General features: G+C 40.4%; 1 protein-coding gene across 4 annotated transcripts in view; it reads left to right on the top strand.

Moving 5' to 3' along the window:
* The window catches only part of FAM120B (family with sequence similarity 120 member B), a 70,500-nt gene that overhangs the window by 36,396 nt on the left and 17,424 nt on the right, over positions 1-16,680 (top strand). For all 4 annotated transcript variants that reach the window (XM_072141104.1, XM_072141102.1, XM_072141103.1 and 1 more), the window contains exon 7: positions 7,954-8,160. In XM_072141104.1, the coding sequence (XP_071997205.1) occupies positions 7,954-8,160 (207 nt within the window). The remainder of the gene's footprint in view (positions 1-7,953; positions 8,161-16,680) is intronic.

Here is a 16,680-nt window from a genome sequence, read left to right as displayed (position 1 = left end):
AATAGGGGACCATGGACAGCTACCTTGGGGCTAGTCAGAAGCCTGATATAATAATTCTCTGCAATACTGTGGTGGGAGCCTCTAACTTGCCTGGAGCAACTTCTTAAAGGATGTAGTAGTGATAAAGGCATTGCATGAGAAGTTATGGTCCATGGTATATACTAGCCCTGATTTGGAGACCAATTAAGCACATTTTAAGTGAAAAGTAAAATACAGTATAAACAGGAAGCAAGAAACGTTCCTACATTGCGATCCTTTATAATCCATTTACATTGTTACAGTATTCATCACTATTGGCTATTCGGCTCCGGTTTATCTGCAAGAACGTTCTGTTATTGTCATTGACTGTTCATTTTTTATAGCATGACATGTGACAAACAGTAATCAGCCATCTATTACAGTGTTTTAGCAAGTAGAGAGTTAAGTCATGGTAAGGAAATGCCCTGAACAGTGTAGAGTGATGTCTCACAGGAAGCTTTGCAGCTTGGCATTGCTCCCTGAGGAAGCCAGGAAGGGCTAGATGCCTGTGTAATGAATTAGGGCAGGGTGGCTCCTTTTCTCAGGAAGGGAGGTCAAAGGTTCACGTCATACAAAGTGCACTAGCAAGGGCTATCGTACTGACTCTTGTGCCAGAACAGCTTGGGCGGCAGCCCCTGGGCAGTTATGTCACCTGAACGATTGCTTATTCAGCATGAGTTTATTGTGGTGGTCCGCTGATCTCACCGATTCTGTTATCTGTGAAACCCACCTTGCCTAGAGGAAAAGTGGCATGGAAATATCCACAGAATAATGGACACCTGCCATTTAATTCTAGAAAAAAACATCATTCACCATATACTGTTCATATCTCTTCATATCTGCTTTTTGCTGTTAATGCTCTGTAGAAGTGGAGATAGCACATTGTAGCAGTAGGCAGCTATCTCCATGACACACATTTTTCCATTTTCCAGAAAAGGTGTCCAATGTGCATCGACATTAATGTCTGTGGTTGTCTTTAGTTTTGGGGGCATCAGCTGACAATCTGATGCATATTCATGTCTTTTCCAGTGGATTATGTCGGGATAAGTGAATATGAGACTTGTTTTAATTTGTCTTATCCATTGTTCTGCTGGGAGGCAAGTCACCAGCCAAAATATCTGCCAGCAGTTTGCTTCCCTTTTAGTGTGTAGTAAGTCTGAATATTTTGCTTGTGGGGAGATCAAGAAAGTTTGATCTATTTTAGTAGATATGGACCACCCTATCATAAGTTGCAGTCATCATTGTATCTTTGGAAATTATTACATATGGTGTAAGTGTCTTGAATGGGGTGACCTGTATATAAAGGGTTGGCTCCAGGTTTCAGTAGGCCCCTGGGCGACAGAGCAGGGCCCCTTTGCAGTAAACTCACATGGCAGCATTAAAAATACAGAAACTAAAACAGTCTCCTGTTGCCTAAAATAATCCCTAGTTTATCATCCCAAACATCCCTGTCATGGTTATTTTATAACAGCCCCACTCCCCAGCATCTCTGGGCCCCAGCATTTGCGAAGGTATGCCCAGTGCTGACGCCCTGTTTGTATATCTCAATATTTTTAGATGTTCTTTGCTGGAAGGATCTAGTCATTAAGAAACATGCAACAGCAAACATTGGAACTGGTGACTGAGATACTATGATGCATTAAAAGAGGGGTCCCATCTTGTGTTGTATTTTTTTTGCTCTGGAGGATACAGACATTTAAAGATGGTTCTTCCCGCAGAAACACTTTTACGACAATACAATACAAAAATGACCAGTATTGATATTCACAATTGATGGAAATGTAAATTCAAATTATCCATTTAAAGGAGTCTTCCACTGTACACATCATATTTTGCTAAATAACCCAAATGAATGTGGACATTACAATTTTTTACCTAGTCCTCTGTATCCTCTAGTGCAGTGGTGGCGAACCTATGGCACGGGTGCCAGAGGCGGCACTCAGAGCCCTTTTTGTGGGCACCCGGGCCAATGCCCCAGCACACCAGACAAGACTCAAAGAATCTTCCTGCAGTTCCAAGCAACTTAAAAGATGCGGCTTTCAGTCATATTTTGATACTGACTTCGCTACTTGGGACTGTAGGAAGAGGGGGAATTAGACAGGGTCAAATTATTTTTGGAGGACCTCCAGCTGGCCCCAGGATTCTCTGTGTACAGAGAAGCCCTGGAAAGAAGCTAAAATGATGAAAATTTTCCATCTTTCTACTGTGTTGCTGTCCTCCGGAGGCCAATATGAAAGTTGTTGAACAGGGAGCAATAAGTTACTGCTTTAATTTTTGGTTGGCACCTTGCGATAAATAAGCAGAGTTTTGGGTTGCAGTTTGGGCACTCGGCCTCTAAAAGGTTCGCCATCACTGCTCTAGGGTGATACACATAATTTTTACCCCCTTCTCTTCCTGTCTCAGGCACTTCCAATACAAACAATAACAAGGATGATCCCCTTGTGTTACATTCCTCGTTATAGATCTATACCTGTATCTTCATATATTATAGTGGGACGCAAATATTGATTGTGTGGGCGGTTAGCCACAAAGTAATCTGTAGTTCTGTGTAAACCGCTCAACATAGACATAGCAGATATTGGGAACTGTTCGCTCCAAATTATGCTGTTTAATCTACATTAGACCTTGTTACAAGCTAATCCTCCACTTCTGACAAAATAATATAAGGTTGCTCGTACCACCTAAACAATTGTATAGAAGGCAGTGTGGTGCACTATATTCTCCAGCATGCACGACGTTGCCAGCCGTACTGATGCTGCTCTTGTGATGCGATCACCTGACTACGCTTAGGTGTAGTAGGTGGTCCGTTGAAGAGCAACACAGGGGGAGAAAGTTGGGAGTACAATGTTATTGTAAGTGTCATTGCTAACTAATTTCTCCCTGAGATATACTATCCCTGTCTTGACTCGGACACTAAGTGCTCCCAACATACATTTCACCTAGAACCCTCAGCTTCGTCTCGGGTGGTGGCCGGGCAAGGCTTCCTTTTAAACCCTCCCTATGATTGACACAAGAATAGAACTATCACATTAAAACAGAACTTGAACTATTTTAATAGCAATCTAACAATAGTACAATGTTACATCATTAGTATAGATATAAAGCCTTGTTCATTCTAAATTATAATGTAATAGGTCTATTCATGTGTCAATCATAAAGACCCCAGAAGAAGCTGCAGGTACTTGGGAGTTCTTAGTGTCCGTGTCAGTACAACTCAGGGAGAACGTAGTTAGTTCCACCTGTGTTGCTCTTCAATGGAGACAGGTGACAGATTGTGACTTGTATACAATTTTTTAACAGGCACAAGCAACCTTCTATTAATTTGTCTACCACATGTATGTATCTGATCACATGAAACTTTCATGAACAATTATTTTTTTCCCAAAGAATGTTGCTTTAGCCCCAAAATATTTATTTATACAAGGGTTTAAAGAAATAAATAACTCCTTAGTTTCCTACACTATTTATGCTGAGTGTGGAAATACTTTATATGTGGTCATAAACTTCTGTAGGGACACACATTGGGGCTCAGAAGAGGTTGAGCGCCAATTGGTTTTTTGAGTTTGCCGGAAATGGATTTTGGGAGTTATGTCACTTTTGCGGAGCCCCAGAAATCCCAGACGAAACCTCCAATGAGTGACCCCATTATGGAAAATGAACCCTTTAAGTAATTTGTCCAGAGGTATTATAAGCACTTTTGGACGCAAATGTTCCATTAATTTATTTTGCAGACATGAAGATGGTGAAGAGAGGATCTATAAGATGTTTGGAGTACACCAATCACACACAGCCTCTATGCATTAACTTCATGATGTGGCAACAAAACGCATTTTCTGCAGGAAATTAAATTAGGGGTTAAATACTAACATGCAATGTCAATCAGCTGCCTTTTAAGCCAGCATGATCTTGTAGGGATCTGATATTACCAATGTAAAAAGCATTGGTTCTTCCTCATCTAGAATATGCAGTTAATTTCTGGGCCCCTGTCCATAAAAATGATGCCCTGGAGCTGGAGAGGATACAACAAAAACCACAACAATTTTGAGTACCATTCCAAATCCATGGGCTATTAATTTTGATTTCCATTGATCAGTTTTAAGTTTTATTGTTCTTAAAGAAACACAAATGGCATATTTCATAAACTGACTTCTAGGATGTAGCATTTTAGTGTTCCCTTTATATATAAATCTGACCAATTTAATCTTGTCCGGTGTGCTGCTCACTGACTACAATGATGCCGCTTTGATTTTTTATTATACAACAACCCTCCTGGTTCTTTTTCTGCCAATTAAAATTAGTCAGTTACTAACTGACACAAAGGAGATATGTGCTGTAAAGGGGGTCATTATCAGAAAAAACACGGTCATTGTTGAGTTGCTGGTGTTCTCATTCCAGTCATTCCATTGTGTATTATATGTGTACAATATTACCCGCTCTACAGTTTTCTGCCGCCAAAACAAATGTACAAGCTCTTCCTTTGCTGAAAGAAAGAATTCTGGGCTTAAAAATGTAGTTATTCACTTTCACACACTTTCCGCCTACCAAGTGTAGTAAAAGACACTAAAAGTGCCAGTTAAACCGGTAATGCATCGCTGTACAAGTTGGATGGCTTCTTATGTTCTACATTATCCCAATAAGCAGTTTCTGAGGCCGCCACTCTCTGCAGTTGTGTTTTAATACCCTCTAGCAAAACTGCTTAACTCCTACATTACAATGGAAACCTCCTCAGAAGGCCAATACAAATTTACTGGAAGTATATCAAATGCTTCTATCTTTTTGAATGAAAGGTATTTTTTATAAAAACAAAAATATAGTTTTAATAAATTCAGTCATATTTAATAATTTACGAAAGTAAACATTTAAAGTCTGTTACTAAAGTTAGCAGCTCCTAGTGCTAAAACAAACGCAGCAGTGTTACAATGATAGCGTTATCGGAAACCTCTAACTCCGCTGCGGAGTACAATAGAAACGCTGGACCTCTCTCAAAGCAGTCTGGGTATTCATGAGGGGGCCGGATTAGGAGAGGTTCAGGGAAGAGACAGCGCCTCGGCCGCTCCCACCCCCCCCCCATCCCCCTCATGAATACGCCAGATCACTTTGAGAGCAGTCCGGCATTTCTGTTGTACTCCGCAGCAGCGTTTCCAAACAGAGGTTTCTGATAACGCTATCATTGTAACACTGCTGCGTTTGTTTTAGCTATAGTGCTGAATTTCTGGGTGACAGGTCCTCTTTAAGTACTCTATGGGGTCTGAAATAATATTTAAAAAAATTGTAAAAAATAGTTTTAAGCAATGTGAAAAAAAATCCAAATCACTTACCACCTTAATGTCTGATCCATCAAAATACAAAAAACCATTACGGTATTCCCCACTGTGAAAATTGTAATGGAAAAAAGAGACCAAATTGACACTTTTTTCACCCATTTTAAGAGTTAAAAGCATGAATGTACATGTATAGTTGATATCTATATAACAGGGGGTCCTGATTTATAGCCAAAAATGTGTTTTCCAGCTCACCAGCCACCAACCCGCTGTTAGGGCAGTGTAGCACAAAGAATAAATCCAGGTCAAACTCGTGGGTCAAATTAAAACTCTTCTTTATTGGCGCATATTAAACACATGCAGATTGCAATAAAATCCAAAAACATCAACGCGATTCTAGCAGGTGAACTTCTCTTAATCATGACTGTCATAGCCTTGGGGGAAAGGTCCGTGCTATTAACCGCACATAAGCAATCATAAACAAACATTTCTAGAATCTTCTAATTGGCTTGCATGAAGAATGTTTTGCATGTGCTTGGTAAGTTGATGATACATACAACATGGGTAAGGTCACAGATTACAGCTATGTAAGAGGCCAGAACTGGTGGTAGCTGCCTGCTTGTGTCATTTAATGCCCAGGGCCCAATTGCTGTTTATTTTCATAACAATATAAATAGAGCAGTCAAGCAAAATGGAGCAATGCCTGTCAGCACTTTGAGATATTGCACAAAGTTCACCTAAATAGTTTTCAATTTTGTTGAGAGAGCTCACTTTACACACAAGGGCTTATAAACCTCTGTAGGACTGCATATCAACAACAACAGGCCCATGTTTATGGGTAAATATTTACAGGGCTGCAGTAGACGCTTAAAAAGGAGAGAAAAAAACTCGTTCTTCTGGTTTTCTGTGCTTTTAGTTACCATGAGGAGGCCTCACAGAGGAAGGAAAGAGACGCTCCATTACAAATGTTTCTAAAGCATGTTTTGGAAATAGTGGCTGGCATAAACCCAGACGCAACTATTAGGAAAATGTGTATCTCTCATCTTGCTGGGGGTGATGCTGAGTGAGGGCAGATAAACTTGTCACCTGCTGTAGGAAGAACTGGAAGTGTACCTTGTTAAAAGCAATACAGAATATAACCCCGATCATCCATGCCAAAATAATATAGTGAGTAGCCATGTATAGACATAAAACTGTCAATATACTTCAGGAGGGGTATATAATAAGTTTTTTTAAGCATGATGATAAACTGTGTATAACATCCTTTTCTGTGTACACCTCAGTTAATGTATTGGGGTGGACACACATCTTCAGTCTTACTTGTCTCTGTCCACCGAGTGTGTAGACGGGGATTCCTGGTATGGTAAATCTTTTACCATTGAGACTTCAGCATAATCTCTGCTTGTGAGAGGAAATGCTGAGGAAGTGATCAGAGATGGAGATAGTGTCTGAGGATGCTGTAACTTTACCGGCAGCCGACACCAGCAGAGAAAAGATGTGTCCAGCACAGTACATTTACTGAGGTGGCCAACAGATAAGTCTATTGATAGGATCCTCCAACTTTTTCTAAGATTATTCCAGAAATATCTTGGGTTGTATGCATTTACGTGTGAATACAAAAATGTTATGATTCTGGGCTCTAACAGGACTGACAGATTTTGTTAAAAGGAACACATGTCTAATGTACAGTCCTTGTAACCACAGTAACCAAATTCGCAGTGGCATAATGTCTGAAAGTTAACAATGACCCTTCTTGGCCCTTCATGGTTTTGACAAGTAGCCATCCAATAGCTCTCCACCTATGTGTAGGAGCAGCCAAAGCTGAGCCAAAAAAGGACCCATTTGTAGATCCTTATGTATCAGTACGCACTACCACAACTCCATCTGAGACACCTAATTTAACCAGCGTCTACCGTGTTGATGAGGGACAAGAACACAAAACTGTTTGCAAATGTAGCCCTCTCATGGGGCATTACCAATATACAGTAACCCCACTGCTGTGCTCCCTCACCTACAGTTTCCCCCCTACCTCACCCCCCATATTCATTTTAAGTCCTTATTGATAATATCCTCTTTCCACTCATTTTGTGTCTCTTTTACTGCCACATTTCTTTATGTAATGAATGCTCACCATTGTGGAATTAATGGTGCTCTGTAAATAAAAAACAAAACCCTGGAAATAAGTCTTGTATACCAAGTATATATGGACAAGAATGGCATTTCTAGTATCATAAACCTTCCACCAGCAGGTAAACATAAACGTATTACACAAGAAGAGCAAACAACGTATAAAATTCCAGAGAGACAAATTCCAGCAAGGAGTGGCCAGGTATTTTAGGCGAAGTAAAGTATGATGGCAAATATAATGTGGGGTTTGTGCAATGCTTTGAGTGAAAACACCTGCTCCTCTGTAAAAAGTGTCAGATGTACAAAGGTAATGGATAAAAGAAGATTATGTGGAAAGTGTTTTACTCTACAAACAAAAATGCTAATAAACATCAATGAATACTTTATTCATATTGAGCAAATTGTGACACCATTATAAAACGTGCTGAGATTTTAATAAAGGAGGAAGCACTATACTGCACGTCTCATGTAATAACATTTGTGATGGACAAAATTCTAATTGTAAAAAATGTAATTGTCTTGTTGTGTCTTTTTTTAATATTTGCAGCTTTCTTATGTGGATTCTAGAGCGGTTCATCTTGCCTTTATCTTTCTCCGTGGCCTCATTACGTTGATGGCTTGTAACAGTGCGTGTGGCTACCCCTTTGACATGATGGATTTGATGCCATGGAACACATTTGATGGGAAGCTCTTTCATCAGAAGTACCTGTTGTGTCTTGAACGCAAACCTTTGGATGTGATCTTAGAGAAACAAGTGAGCAAATGTGTTATTAATTGATGTTGTTATTGTAACAGAACGAAATTCACCTCTAAATCTTGTACAGGGTGTTCGCTAAAAATGCACCGAGACACTTGCTCAGCCAATGATTAAACAGAGTTGGCATCAAACAATAATTGGCTGAACAAGCATATTTGCTTATAAACCTATATTTAGCGCTGTGGGGGGAGGATTCTATATGGACCCCAGGGGGTATCCAACTCTTTGGTTCAACATGATGCCTCCCGTCACCACTGAAGCTGCTGTATAACCGCTGAACCTCTGTATACAAATAGAGACTGGCGACATAGGCTTAGTAGTAACGTCATACGCTACAGTCGGCAGCACCCTCTGTGGTGACAGGAGATAGTGAAGTATAGATTATTTGTCATTTTTATACCCACCCCCCGGGGGCTCATACACAAAGCACCCTGATCCTAGGCAACCCCTTTAACACAGTAAAAGGTTACTCAGCTCCCTCTAATCCATTTAGACACTGTCTGGTTCCCACTCTCCTCTATTTCACCACCTCCCTCCTTGACTGTTGCAGCCACCAACAAACTGACACTGCTGGCCCAGCTAAAGGTATCAACAAAAACTAAGCTGACCTTCCGTCATGTTTCAGTATTTTTATTCAAGATGAGTGACGGTTTTATATTAAGTGTATCAACGCTTTAAGTGATCTATTACATTTCCGTCATTCTCTCTCTCTTTTTTTTTTTTACAGTATAGCAGACATAAAAACTGATGCCCACTAGCCCTTAGTGAGGGTTTGTTAGGGGCTAAAAATACAGTAGAAGAGGTCTAACCTGGTCAGTCACTACCTTCTGCTTATGAAGCAGTTGTTTTTACCTGGTTTACCAAAACTATTTAGTAGGAGGGCACTGTGTTTAACCCCTGGAACAGTTCTGCAGTTTTTCTTGTAAAATGAGAACATTTTATTTTAAGATAAATGTACAGAACACTTGTTTAGTGTTTGAACTAGAAACAAAGGAGGTGCCCTGGGGCCACCGTAATATGTACCTTATGATCTTTGCACTGAATAGAACAGACTTATACCCTTTTATATCTTGTAGGCTCCTTATTGCAGACATGATTGTATTGTTTGCTTAAGACCATGTTGTTACTATACACTGCACATTGATCTATACCTTACATATTCTTTATGCTTGCAAGTGCTGACTATAGAACATATATACCTTATATAATAAAAATTCCCTATAATAACAGCAAAAACAAGTCATATAAGATAATGTATTTGTACAAATGTGTGCACATTAAACATCTTGTAGTGTTGTATCAACAGTGTATATTTATGTTTATGGTGAAGAGCAGGATGTGTTACATATTAAAATGTCCTATATATAGTAGCTGAAAGTTTATACTGTTTTGTGAGAGTGTATTAAAAATTTAACTACTATTGGTTTACACCAAGAAACAAGGTAATATGTACATTTTATAAAATCAACTTCTCAATTTCTGAAAGACCACATTTAAGCTCCAAATTTAGCTTGAAAGCAAAACTTAAATTGCACCCAATTGTTAGCTTTTTTTCCATTTTTTAAAAAAATATTTTTCCATATCAGTTGAAGTAAGGTATGAGAAAATGGGACAGAGAATAAATAGGTCTAAGACCTAGGTAGGTAAAAAGAAAATTTCAGGCAGACTTGAATTAGACAGGAGGTTTAATACATCTGAATGGGATGGGCAAAGATAAATGCACCCACTTTTCCACTTTTCAGTGCATTTTTATTTAGTTATCATGCACAAGAGTTATAGCTATATGTAATTTTTGGCTGCTAGAGGACAGTTGTAGACCATATTATCATGCAAAAGAGTTTTGGTCAAAGATTCCATATCATTTCTCTACCAATCCAGACCATACTACCACCAGAATAAAGTCTACAACTGTCCTCTAGCAGACAAAAATTACACATACCTATAACTTTTTAAACTAATTCATAATAAACAATTTCATGGACTGTAAAATAGAAAAAAAAAATATATATATATATATATATAAATGATTCATAGTAATCCATAAAGGAAGGAACACAGTAAGGCTGCATTCACTTCTTGATTGTGAAACACATTCCACGCATGTACACCTGGAAAGCTCTGGACGTGGACACTAAATGTGTCCATAGAGATATAACATTCAGGTAGCTGTCCAAATCCTGTCACCCAAGGATAAATTTCCCCCGTTTTAGTTTCATCAAGTAGGGAATGTATGGACGAAGACAGTCAGCTGTGATTTCAGTATAAATGACCATGCCTACATTCGATAAATTAAAATAGAATTATTGCATGGAACTGCTGGAAAAGCAGTCACTACCAGGTGGAACCTCCCCTGGCAGTCCTGAGGACTGATGTGTACTCCGGGACTGCCCGATGCTCAGAGACGTCAGGCTGCAGGGTCTGACTGTAACTAACTGAATATGCGTCAGCACTGCATTGTAATACATTACTATTGCAGTGCAATGATATGGAGTTGAACAAGCAATCGGAGCATTGCTTTTTCAAGTCCAAGTTTATAAAATTTAAAAAAAGGGAAAAAACTGTTATGTGGCCCAAAGTGATACAACTGGAACTGCAACTCGTCTCACAAAAAATAAGCCCTCAATCAGCAATGTCCACAGAAAAATACATGCCGTTGCAAAAACAGATCAGATTTTCTCCACTGATCTTCTTATTGAAATGGTTTTCCCACAAAACAAGTTAGCTTGCTGATCATAGTATCATAGTATATAAGGCTGGAAAAAGACACAAGTCCATCAAGTCCAACCTTTAAGAATTAAATAAATGTTTTATCCCCATAACCCGTGATATTTTTTCTCTCCAGAAAGGCATATAGGCCTCTCTTGAACATGTACATAGAGTCCGCCGTAACAACCTCCTGCGGTGGAGAGTTGCACAGTCTCACTGCTCTTACAGTAAAGAACCCTTGTCTACGTTGATGGTAGAATCGCCTCTCCTCTAGGTGTAGAGGATGCCCCCTTGTCGTGGTCACAGGCCTAGGTATAAAAAGATCTTTGGAGAGATCCTTGTACTGCCCGTTCAGGTATTTGTACATTGTAATGAGGTCTCCCCTCAGTCGTCTTTTTTCTAAACTGAATAATCCCAAATTTTGTAATCTGTCAGTGTACTCTAATCCCCCCATTCCCCTAATAATCCTGGTTGCTCTCCTCTGCACCCGTTCCAGCTCTACTATATCCTTTTTATACACTGGTGCCCAAAACTGTACACAATATTCCATGTGTGGTCTGACCAGGGATTTGTATAAGGGCAAAACTATGTCTTTATCATGAGAATCTATTCCTCTCTTGATACATCCCATAATTTTATTTGCTTTAGCAGCAGCCGCCTGGCTCTGGTCACTAAAATTAAGTTTACCATCCACCAATACCTCCAAGTCCTTTTCAGCTCCAGTTTTACCAATTAATTGACCGTTTAGAACATAATTATACTTTTTGTTTCCATGGCCCAAGTGCATAACTTTACATTTATCTACATTAAACCTCATCAACCATTTCTCTGCCCACTCCTCAGGCTTCCACAAATCCCTCTGTAATGCTAAACTATCGACCTCAGTATTTATTACTTTACACAGCTTAGTATCATCTGCAAATATTGAAACTTGACTGTGTAAACCCACTTCAAGGTCATTAATAATACTGACCCCTGTGGCACTCCACTGGTAACTTCACCCAATCTGAGAATGTGCCATTAATGATGACCCTCTGTTTTCTATCACTAAGCCAATTACTTACCCAAATACACAGATTTTCCCCTATTCCCAGCAGTCTCATTTTATATACCAACTTTTTATGTGGCACGGTGTCAAATGCCTTTGAAAAGTCCAGATATACAACATCCACATTGTAACCCAGGTCTAGTCTTGAACTTACCTCCTCGTCAGATTAGTCTGACAGGACCGATCTCTCATAAACCCATGCTGACGCTGGGTTATAAGGTTGTGCACAGTGAGATACTCCAGGATAGCATCTCTAATAAACCCTTCAAATATTTTCCCCACCACAGCAGTTAGACTCACGGGTGTGTAGTTTCCAGGATCGCTATTTGATCCTTTTTTGTATATTGGTACCACATTTGCTATGCACCAGTCCTGTGGAACATAACCAGTCCTCAGCGAATCTTCAAATATTAAAAATAACAGTCTGTCTATCACGGTACATAGTTCATGCAGAACCCGGGGGTGTATGCCATCTGGCCCGGTGGTTGCGAGGTGGCGCCGTACCTCTTCCTGGGTTAAACTGTTGACATTCCAAAAAGAATTTACATTATTCCTGATTGTGTCTTCCACCAGGGGATTTTCCTGGGTAAAGACAGTTGAGAAGGCGACATTCAGTAGATTGGCCCTTTCCTCATCTCCTTCCACCATGACCCCCATGTTATTTCTAAGGGGACCCACACTCTCTGTTTTTAGTTATCATTTATATACTTGAAAAATAATTTGGGGTTATTTTTTCTCTCCCTGGCAATATTTCTCTCAGTCTCTATTTTTGCGGCCTTTATCTGCTTTTTACAGGATTTATTTTTCTCTCTATAATCCTGTAATGCCTCATCGCTACCTTCATGTTTTAGCACCTTAAACGCCTTATCTTTCTCGCTTATTGCTTTCCTTACAAGACTAGTAAGCCACATTGGCTTTTTCTTGCTCCTCTTATGCTTTTTCCCATAAGGTATGTGTTTCTCACAGGACTTTTTCAGAATATATGAGTAAAAGTCCCATTTTGGGGGGGGGGGGGTGTTGTCTTTGAGAACATTATCCCAGTCTATGCCTTTAAGGTCTTCCCTTAGTTGATGAAAATTTGCCCTCCTGAAGTTTAGAGTGTTGGTTTCCCCTTCCCTAACGTTCTTAGTAAAGCAAAATACAAAATCAATGATATTATGATCACTATTCCCCAGGTTCCCCCCAACCTGTAGTTTTGATACCCTATCAGGTCTGTTGGTTAGGATAAGTTCCAGCAGTGCCCCCCCCCCCCTCTTGTTGGCTCCAGGATTAGTTGCGACAGGTAATTGTCTTTTGTTGTTGACAAGAACCTGCTGCCTTTGAAGGACCTGCATGTTTCTGCCCCCCAGTCAATATCTGGGTAATTGAAGTCCCCCATGATAAGTACTTCACCATGTTTTGAAGCCGCATCCATTTCACTTATCAGCATTTCCTCTGCTGCCTCCATTATATTTGGAACCTTATAACAAACCCCTAGTAATATGTTATTATTCTTTTTCCCTCCCCTTATCTCCACCCATAGGGACTCCACATTTGCATTACTGATGTCATCTCGCAAGACAGGCTTGAGGCAAGAATTCACATATAAACAAACCCTTCCCCCTTTTTTATTTATACGATCCTTTCTAAAAAGACTATAACCATCTATAGTAACAGCCCAGTCATAGCTACTGTCCAGCCATGTCTCGCTGATACCCACTATATCATATTTCTGCTCCAACATCAAGAGTTCCAGTTCCTCCATTTTGTTTGTGAGGCTTCTGGCATTTGTGTACATACACTTTATATGGTTTTCCATGTTCGTATTCCTTTTGTTCTTATTCCCCAATCTCATTCCAGCCCCCCTTCCTCCCCCATGGACTATATGACTCTTCCCAGCTCTCTATGTACACTGTCTATTTGCCCTGCACAAGTGTAGTTGCCCTCCCCCCAGGTCTCTAGTTTAAACACTCCTCCAACCTTCTAGCCATGTTTTCCCCCAAAACAGCTGCACCCTCCCCATTGAGGTGCAGCCCATCCCTACTGTGGAGCTTGTAGCTGACAGAAAAGTCAGCCCAGTTCTCCAGGAACCTAAATCCCTCCTTCCTACACCAACTTTTGAGCCACTTATTTACCTCCCTGATCTCCCGCTGCCTTTCTGGTGTGGCACGTGGTACAGATAGTATTTCGGAGAAAACTACCTTTGAGGTCCTTGCCCTGAGCTTATGGCCCAAATCCCTGAAATCATTTTTAAGGATCTTCCAGGTCACATCTTGCAGCAGCATTGCTACCCCACAGCTGATCAGTGGAGATCTCAGTGACGGGACCCCCACAGATCACAGTCGACAATGGTCAGACTGCCCCGTTTATCTCTATGGAGCAGACGGAGATTACCGAGCGCAGCGAAAGGTATGAATTTTTTTTAAAATAGACATTCAGTTAGCCAAAAGATTACATTCAAACCGCTTAAAGGGTTAACAAACTTAAACTTATCTTAAAGTACATCAAGGGGTGTATTTTCTGTAACGGCGTAATTTATGGGATGTTACTATTATTTAGGCCTCTCAAAATTACTTGAAAGCTGAAGTCTTGGCGATTATGAAAACAGGAAAATTTGCACCTAAAGTTCTAAGCCTCCTTACATCCTACAAAAATGAGATAACACATAAAACATGCCAATATAAAGCATGCATTCAAAGGTTACATTTTTCAGTATTTTCGCCAAAGTTATTATTTTTTTAAACAAAGAAATACAAGGCATATCACCCAAATTCTTTTAGCTAACATTAAGTGCAACGTGTTACAAGAAAATAAGCTCAAAATCACCTGGGTATTTTAAAGGGTTCCAAAATTATAACCACATAAAGTGACATGTCAGATTTGAAAAATTGGCCCCTGTTAAGAAGGTCTCAGTTGGACCCCTTGTCGCTCTGGAAGAGGAATGGAGCAGACGGCCGCGTATGACCGTTCTGCTCAATACATCTCAATTGAGCCGGTGGAAATTGCTGAGCACCGCGCTCGGCAATCTCCGTCAGCTCCATAGTGATGAATGGAGCAGAACGGTCATGCTCAGCCGTCTACAACATTCCTCTCCCATAGCAACATGGGATCCGACTGCAGTACCTGGGACCTCATCAGACCCCCTGTTTTTGTGATCTGTGGGAGTCTCATCACTGTGGATAGGGCCTATCTTGATTTGTGGGAAAACCCCTTTAATGGGTTAAGGAGATGGTGACAGGGGATCCCCTAACTTGATGGAGTTCCTAATGGTGAGATGTTTTATTGGTGCAGCAATCGTTTTGTATGGATGAAGCAGGGGCCATATTTGAAAAGGTTCTTTTATCAGAGCCTATGTATTATTAGTTATCTCTTTCCTTAGGTTGTATCTCCAAAAAGAGCTAAGAGAGGAGCCAGGAGAATGAGAACTGTGTGGAAAAGGGAATTTAACTTCATTGGATGGGATTGTAACCTCATCAAGTATTTGGGTATATTCGCCCCAGGATATCTCCCTTTTAGAACTAAATTCATTTGAAAATGGATATTTGTTCTGTATGACATGAAGCCAATGCATTGCAACTTGAAATGTATTAAGTTGTTCCGATTTAAGCATTCTCATTTCCTTGAGCACTATGGAGGGATGAGTGACACGTAAAGGTATAGCATTTTCAGCTTTTCAATGACAGGACCTGTTTTTGGCTTAGTCTCTCTGTTTACCTGTGTTCACATTAGTTTTCTGCACAGATGAACAATGTAAAACATATTTTAAGCATGTAGGAATGGGTATTTGTCTTTCTTGGTCATGATTGGTGCTGCATTCCAGAGGCACCTGAGCAAATACATGTCCGCATGGCACTATGATTAATGCTTTATCATCACAAAGAATGTCCACCTTTCTGCAGTGGCCCAATACAAGATCTCATGTGTACTTCCTAAGACCCTTGTTGGTGCCTCTGTGTGTCAGATAGTGATAGACATGCCGAAGAATAGTCAGAGGCATATGGAACCCAGAGTAGGGAACGTCTTTCAAGTTATTCACGTTTAGGACATTTAGAAGAATCTCATTTTTGTTAAGTAAATGTTATTAATCAGAAGCCAACATGATGAAGGTTATGAGGCCTCATATAAGAGCATACAATGTATCCCAAGTAGATGGGATAGGAAATGTCCTAAAAGCCAATGGCTCTATGGTTTATCAGGTTAAAGAGGACCTGTCACCCATAAATTCGGCACTGGGAGCTGCTTTCTAAAGTAAGCAGCTCCTAGTGCTTAAACAAACGCCGTAGTGTTAGAATTATAGCGTTACCGGAAACCTCCGATAACGCTATCTAACACTGCAGCGGAGTACAATGTAATCGCCGGACCGCTTTGAGAGAGCGTATTCATGAGAGGGCGGGATTAGGGGCGGTGACTGGCGCCTGACGCGCCGCAGTCACCGCTGGCCTATGGAGTGAGCGGGTGGTCCGGGGAGGGCTTTGTGAACATTTACATTGTACTCCGCCACAGTGTTACCGGAGGTTTCCGATAATGCTATCATTCTAACACTGCAGTGTTTGTTTAAGCACTAGGAGCTGCGTACTTACTTTAGTAAGCAGCTCCTAGTCCCGAATTTATGGGTGACAGGTCCTCTTTAATTCCTGCTGCTCTAGAACCATCAATCCACCTCCGTGCTCCACCGAGTCCAGTGATTGGCAGCAACAGTCATTTACTAAGTCCATTACTAAGGGAAATGCGACGGTTTCTGTCAGACTTTGCATGTTCTTTTAGATGCAAACTGCTTGCACGTG

Source organism: Engystomops pustulosus, chromosome 3 (assembly GCF_040894005.1).
Source record: "Engystomops pustulosus chromosome 3, aEngPut4.maternal, whole genome shotgun sequence".
In the NCBI taxonomy this organism is placed as follows: Eukaryota; Metazoa; Chordata; class Amphibia; order Anura; family Leptodactylidae; genus Engystomops; species Engystomops pustulosus.
Note: the sequence above shows the minus strand (reverse complement) of the source record. Positions and strands in the feature narration are given on the sequence as shown.